This window comes from Condylura cristata, unplaced genomic scaffold, assembly GCF_000260355.1.
Source record: "Condylura cristata isolate star-nosed mole 26May11 unplaced genomic scaffold, ConCri1.0 scaffold00038, whole genome shotgun sequence".
Lineage (NCBI taxonomy): Eukaryota > Metazoa > Chordata > Mammalia > Eulipotyphla > Talpidae > Condylura > Condylura cristata.
In genome coordinates this window covers 7,839,725-7,846,197 of record NW_004567139.1, presented here as the reverse complement: position 1 = coordinate 7,846,197, position 6,473 = coordinate 7,839,725, and the positions used below count along the sequence as shown (strand labels likewise).

At 66.1% G+C, this 6,473-nt stretch overlaps 1 protein-coding gene across 1 annotated transcript in view; it reads left to right on the top strand.

Annotated features, from left to right (window-relative positions):
• Positions 1-4,738: 4,738 nt before the first annotated feature.
• GRIN2C (glutamate receptor, ionotropic, N-methyl D-aspartate 2C) overlaps positions 4,739-6,473 on the top strand; it is a 10,181-nt gene continuing 8,446 nt past the window's right edge. Inside the window, exons 1-2 of the mRNA XM_004693478.2 lie at positions 4,739-5,146; positions 5,441-5,451. Coding sequence (XP_004693535.1) covers positions 4,748-5,146; positions 5,441-5,451 — 410 coding nt within the window. The 5' untranslated portion in view covers positions 4,739-4,747. The remainder of the gene's footprint in view (positions 5,147-5,440; positions 5,452-6,473) is intronic.

Here is a 6,473-nt window from a genome sequence, read left to right as displayed (position 1 = left end):
GCCAAGTTGGGGCTGGGCTCCGGCGCCGCGCGGGCAAGGGCAGCGGAGACGGCGGCGGGACACCCGGGGAGAGCCCGTCCAGGGCAGGGGAGCCCGAGGAGGGTCGCCCAGGGCCCGGCCCGCGCGAGCTCGGCCTCGGGGTTGGTCTCGGCGGGCGGAGAGCAGGGAGACGAGAGGCCGAGGTGGCGGGCGCGCGGCGGACGCGAGGAAGGACGCGGGCGAGGCGCCCGCCCAAGACGTTGGTCTCCGGGTCGCCGAGCCCTCGGCTCCTCCGCCTGGCGCCGCGCGCGGCCCGCGGGGGAGGGGGCGCTGCGGGGACGCGGCTGTCTGGGCCAGCAGACCCCCCAACTGTTGCTGCTGGGAGCGGCAAGGCAGGCAGCTGGCTTAGGACCTGGGGTCGCGGCTGACCAGAACCCAGGCGGTGGCAGTGGGCACGGAGCGAAGAGGACGGGATGGGGCTTGTCCATGGCTCCGGGGGCGGCCCCCCTGGCTCCTGCAGCTGGTCATCTGACTCCGGAGGTCTGCTGAGCTCCAGCTGGCTGCATCCTCCCCATGCCCCTGTCCTTTCCGGGCTGTGAGGCCCCCAAGGCCTCCCCTTCCTCTCCTGGCCTCCTCATCACCTGCCGGCTGACCTCAGGGAACCAGTGTGGTTCTTCCCAGGTGGTGAGATCGCCCCACATGCTGCCCTCTTGCCTGCTGGAACTGGCTGCGAGGAGCCCACGGGAGGGTGGCGAAGAGGGTCCCGGGGAGCCCAGCAGGGTGCGCTGGGTGCTGGCTGCAGGACCAGCAGGCTCCCTTGGCCTCTGGGCTTGGACCAGGATGGCCCATGGTGGTGAGGAAGGGAAGCCCAGAGCCACCTGCTGCCGAAGGCACTTCATGCCCAGGCTGGATGGGTGGCGCAGGGGACAGCAGAAGGTAGTTAGCAGCTAGAAATCCCCAAGGGTTCACTCAGCACCCATCCGGAGGGCCTGTGGGAGAGCAAGTGGGAGTTCCTGCGGGCCCTGAGGCTCACCCGATGGGTCCAGCCTGGTCGCTGACCCAGCTCTCTAGTGGGACTTCACCAACCTCCTGGGCCTGACTGTGGCCCCCTCTAGCTCCATCCCCCATCGGAGCCACACTTGAGACATCAAAGAAAGGAACTTACTTGGGCCCGACTGCTCTATCCCTGAGCCCCTCTATTCTCCCGATGAACCTCTGATTTCCAGTCTGCTCCTAACTTGGGCACTGGAGATTTCAAAAGTAACCAGGAGAGTTCCAGGCGGAATCCCGGCTCCAGGGTTGACCTCCAGGTCCTGATCAGGCTGGCCTGGTACCCCGCACCGAGACCCACCTGCCAAGAGAGCTGCTCCCCACCGCCGCCTCCTCCCACCCCGTCATCCTGCCAGGTTTAGGGGAGCGCCTCAGCTTGGGCCCTTGGAGGGTCTGGGAATGCGGCCACCCGCAGCCCTTGGCCCAGCCCTTGGCGGGTCAGCCGCGCCCCCGGGTCTCAGAGCGCGTGGTGCCCCGTTTGGCCGCTAGGAGGCGTGGCGTGGGTCCCCGCTCCCCGCTCGCCGCCGCTGCCGCCGCCGCCGCCGCCGCCGCCGCCGCATCGCGAGTGCCCTTGAGCCGCGAGTGACGGTGGCTCTCGCCAATCGCGCCCCCTCCTCCCGCGGGGGGAGCCTGATGCCACGTTCCCTATGAATTATTTATCGCCGGCCTAAAAATACCCCGAACTTCACAGCCCGCGAGTACTAGATTCCTGCCGAGGGGAGGGGGAGGGGTGTCCTGGGGTGGTGGTGGTGGGGCGCCAGGTGGAATCAGCGGCGGGGAGTAAATCTTGCTGGCGCGAGAACCCAGTTCCCGCACCAGCTGGGGCAAGGTGGAGGGGCGACCTTCTCCCCTGGCACCGGGCTGGAGTGTTTGACAAACCCTTTGGAGGGAAACCCGACGGCAGCTCGGGGGTGCTCCCCGCAGGGCTCCCCGCCCCAGGGGGCGGCTTTTGGAAAGGGGTTCTGGACCTGGGAGCGGCAGTCGCTGTCGGGTGTGAGTGCACCGGCCAGTGCACGCGAACTTGCCTAAGCACAGGGAGGTGCTGACGCAGTGAGGGTCCGGGGCATCAATCACCCCACTTTTGGGGTGCCCATCAAACAGTAACAGCCTGTTTGTGAAAGCCAGAGATCCTGAGTGGGCTGTCGCAGCTCTCTAAGTGGGCAAGAGATGGGCCGGGGGGAGGGGCAAAATGGCAGGGCGCAGCTAGAGCCCCCAAACCCGGAGAGGCAGCGAGGGCGCTGCGGAGAAGACCGCAACCCTTTCTCTTCTCACCCTACTGTCCAGAGCCTGGATGTCCAGGCAGGTGCCCTGGGGGGATTTTGGGTTGGGCTCTGAAAAGTCTGGAATTTATCTGGCGGCCCAGAGAGGGAGAAGAGCACATTCCAGTCTAGCAACAGCCACGCAGAGGGGGCGAGACAACAGGCTGGTCACCAGACTGGCAGGCCTTGGGGCCCAGGGAGGGGAGGGCAGTAGGCTGGGGTCAGCGTGTGTGGCCCCCCGGGCTTGGGGCCGGGTTGTTTGGGCTTTGCTGTGGCCACTGCAGAGCGGCTGTGCTGTCGCGGATGCTGCAGTTTAGGCCAGTGGGCTGGTGGCAGGGGAGAGGGGCGGGGAGGCAGCGGGAAAGGAGAGCGAAAGTGGACAGGCGTCCGCAGCGCCTCCAGCCCGAGGGCTCTGAGCCTCACTCCCGGGAGCTACTCACTGCTTGAAGCTCGGAGGCCTGCCAGCTTCTGCTCACGCCTACCGCCCAGAGAAACCAAAGAAGAGCCGCATGGGTCATTGAGCCACATGGAACATTTCCTGGTAGCCAAGCTAGGAAAAAGTGAAAAAGAAGAGGTGCAATTAATTTGTTTAACTCGGGTATCTAGTGTGTGATTATTTCAACATGGAGCCAGTGGAAGAAATAGGGCCAAGCCATGTGTTCTTTACACTCGGCGCCTCTCAGAGCTGGGGTGTCCTTGCTGCATACCCCCGCTCACACGCGGGGCCCTCAGTGCCTTGCAGAATGGGGTAGCGCAGATCTGGAGAGGGCGCAGGCTGGGAGGCGGGTTGGGGGCGGCAGGGGCGGCAGGGCCAGAGCACGGACAGGCCTGGCCGGTAGGAGCTTAGGTCCCCTTCCCAGACCCTCTGGAAACCGTGTGTGGGGGCAGAGTGCAAGGGCGTGGGAGTGAGCATGGGCTCCCTCCCCTGCCCCAAAGCCTGTCTGGTCCGTCTGGAATTCTGACGCTTGGCACTTCAGCTTAGGGCTCTGACTACAGCTACACTGCAGCCGGACTGCCTCTCTCTTGGGAATAATCCCACTTCAAGCTCTCACCAGCCCCTCCACCCTCGTGTGGATGAGCTGGAGATCCGTAGCTAAGAGAAGGTCTCCAGCGGGGAACCTGGGCTTGAGGGAGGGCGAGCAGCGCTGGACCGAAGGACCGAAGGAGAAACGCGCTTCGGTGGGAGGTGCTGAGGGCATCTGCCCCTTCTGCAAACCCCCGCCCAGCCCGGGGCAGGCCATGTGCCCACACTGGCGTCGGCAGCGCCCACCCAGAGCGTGGGCAACACGCACCGTCCAGCCCTATTTCTGGACTGAGTCTCTTTGGGGGCTCCCTTGGGGGGCTCGTCTTAGCAACCCCAAGAAGAGGAGGGGCTTTCCCAGACTGCCCTGGTGGCCGCTTGCCTGTGCCTGCCCCTGGCTCCGTGGGAGAGGCTGGAGCCCCCGCGAGCCCTGTGCAGGTGGTCTGCAAGAACGGGGTTCCCCCGGCCAAAAGGAAGAGAGCGGGCGCAGGCGCGAGGGACCCCTCGCAGAAGGGGAACCTGCCTCCCCGTCTGCAGGCCCAGCCCTGCAGGGATCTGCCGTTCCCATGTTTTAGGGTTTTGGGGGGCCGGGCAGGGGTCCAAGGTGTCTGAGACAGGAGTGTTGGCAACTGCTTGCGTTTTGTCTGATTTCTGGAGGCGGGTGGGGCTGGAGGCCTGCCCTGGCCCCCCTTCAGCTCTCCCTGCTGAGAGGATTTGGTGGGGACCCGAAGGAGACGGAGAGGGTGGCCAGAGGGGGGAGCCGCTCCTGGGGACTGGGGCTGTCACCCTCACCCGCTTGGCTGCTGGGCCCAATCCAAAGCGGTGACGTTTTGCAGGGATGAGCACCAGGCCTTCGGGTTAGAACGATCCTACGTCAGCTCACGCGTGAGACACCACGGGGTCCAGGTGACACCCCGCGAAAGCCAATGGTGCCCCGCTCCCACAGTGGAAAGCTGCATGGGGTAGGGGAGGGAGGGAGGCCCAGTGCCCAGGAGGAGGGCTCTGGCCAGGCGGGCGGGCTGGGCCCTCGGACGGGGAAGGGAGAGGCGTCTCGGATGGGGAAGCCCCTGTGAGAGAGTGTGGGACACAGCTGGTCACCTCCTCCTGCTGAGGGCCTGTCACCTGGAGGACAAGGTACTGATAGCTGGGGGCACTGCCAGGCGCTGCTTCGCACGCTGGGTGGCAGAGGGGCGACAAGCAGCTCCCTGGCTCCTGCCCGCCCCGCCCTGCCCCTCGGCTGCCCGGGGATGCCCAGCTAACCTGTCTTCCTCTTTGTCTCTGTCTGCCCCCCTCCGCCTCTCTTTGTGGAGGGAGGTTCCCTCTTTACTGCATGTGCGTCCCCCCGACCCTGACGTCTCCTCCCACCCGTCCACCTCTCTCTCTGCCTCTGCTCCTTCCTGTGTCTGTCCTGGTCTCTCCGCAGGACCCCGCAGTGGACATGGGTGGGGCCCTGGGGCCGGCCCTGCTGCTGACCTCACTCCTGGGGGCCTGGGCTGGGCCGGGCCCGGGGCAGGGCGAGCAGGCCGTGACGGTGGCCGTGGTGTTTGGCAGCTCGGGGCGGCCGCAGGCCCAGGCCCGCACCCGCCTCACCCCCCAGAGCTTCCTGGACCTGCCGCTGGAGATCCAGCCGCTCACCGTGGGGGTCAACAACACCAACCCCAGCAGCCTCCTCACCCAGGTCTGCGGGCTCCTGGGCGCAGCCCGCGTCCACGGCATCGTGTTCGAGGACAACGTGGGCACAGAGGCCGTGGCCCAGATCCTCGACTTCATCTCCTCCCAGACCCACGTGCCCATCCTCAGCATCAGCGGGGGCTCTGCCGTGGTCCTCACGCCCAAGGTGCGTGTCCGACTCGGGTCCTGTCTGCCCTGAGGCCTGGAGGTCCGGTGGGCTGGCCTGTGGCCCCGAGTTCTGGCGGGGCTGGGGAGAGACTCAGGACCTGGAGACGGGTTGGGTGGGGCCCACACAGGGGTGGGGGGCCAGGGCGACGTAGATGAGGAAGGCTAAGGCTGAACTGAACGATGCTCTGTGTTCTAGGTCAACTTTGGGGGGCCGCTGTCACCTTTGTGTCTGGCTGAGGGGAGGGAGTCTGGCTCACCCCTCCACTTCTCTGGAGTGGTCAGTCTGCAGGAGGAGCCAGGGGCCAGGGAGGGGGCTGGAGCCCAGTTAGTGTCTGTGCCACCCTGGGGGGCATAGCGATGGCCGGGCACTGTTGGGCAGGGAACAGGGCCCTCCCGGACCTGCCGCCCATCACGTGGGAGAAGGCTCCCGTCCCTCGACCCCCACTCACAGTGGTCTGCAGGAGAACACCTGAAATCCTACATCGCCATATCGGAAAATTAATAAAATTCCTCAGCCTCACCATATCTCCAGCCAGGATTCAGATGTTCCCTTCTGTCTCACAAATGCGTAAATGTTTATGTTTCAGTTTCTCTGCTTGAACCAGGAGCCAAATTAGGTCCCCACTGGCGGCTGACCTGTCGCTGGGCTTCTGGCCTCTCCCCCTAGGCTCCTCCCTCAGCCCTCGCTCTTTTTTCCTGCAGTTTGTTGAAGGTCCTGGGTCACTAGTCCTGGGGTTCTCCCTGGTTTGCCCTTTTAAAAGATGAGGACGGGGGAATCTTGGTGGGGGGGGGGGCAGGGGGAGACTGCAAGCGGCCGCCACGGCTTCTACCCCCTGGCTGCGCGGGCTTGCCCTGGGCATTTACGGTGGCAGGGCAGGGAGTTCTCACCCCGGGGCGGCTCCGCTGCGGGCCGTGTTTCCTGGTCACCGACTTGCTCTCGGATGGCGCTTCTCAGCCCTCACGGTGCTTCAGGAAACGCAGGCGCCCGCCGCCCGGGCTCAGGTGGCCGGGCAGCGAGTCCCAAGTAGCGGCTCGGAGGCGCGAAGAGCGTCTGAATATACAGATTCCCGGGCGCCGCCCCAGACTTTTTGATCCAGTGGGTGTGCGACGCGCACGCGGGCCTGCGTTTCCCGAGTGCCCAGGCGGGCGGGCAGCTGGCCTGAGGTCCAGCCTGGTGGCCGGGGTGGGCACCCGGCAGGGGATTCTGGTCGGTTGCAGGGGTTAGGAACCACGTCCCGACCAGAGGGAGGCGAAGAGGGGCGGGGTCCCCCCAAACACAGCCCGCCGCCGCCGGGGCGCTGGGGTGGGTGGGGGCTGGTGACTGA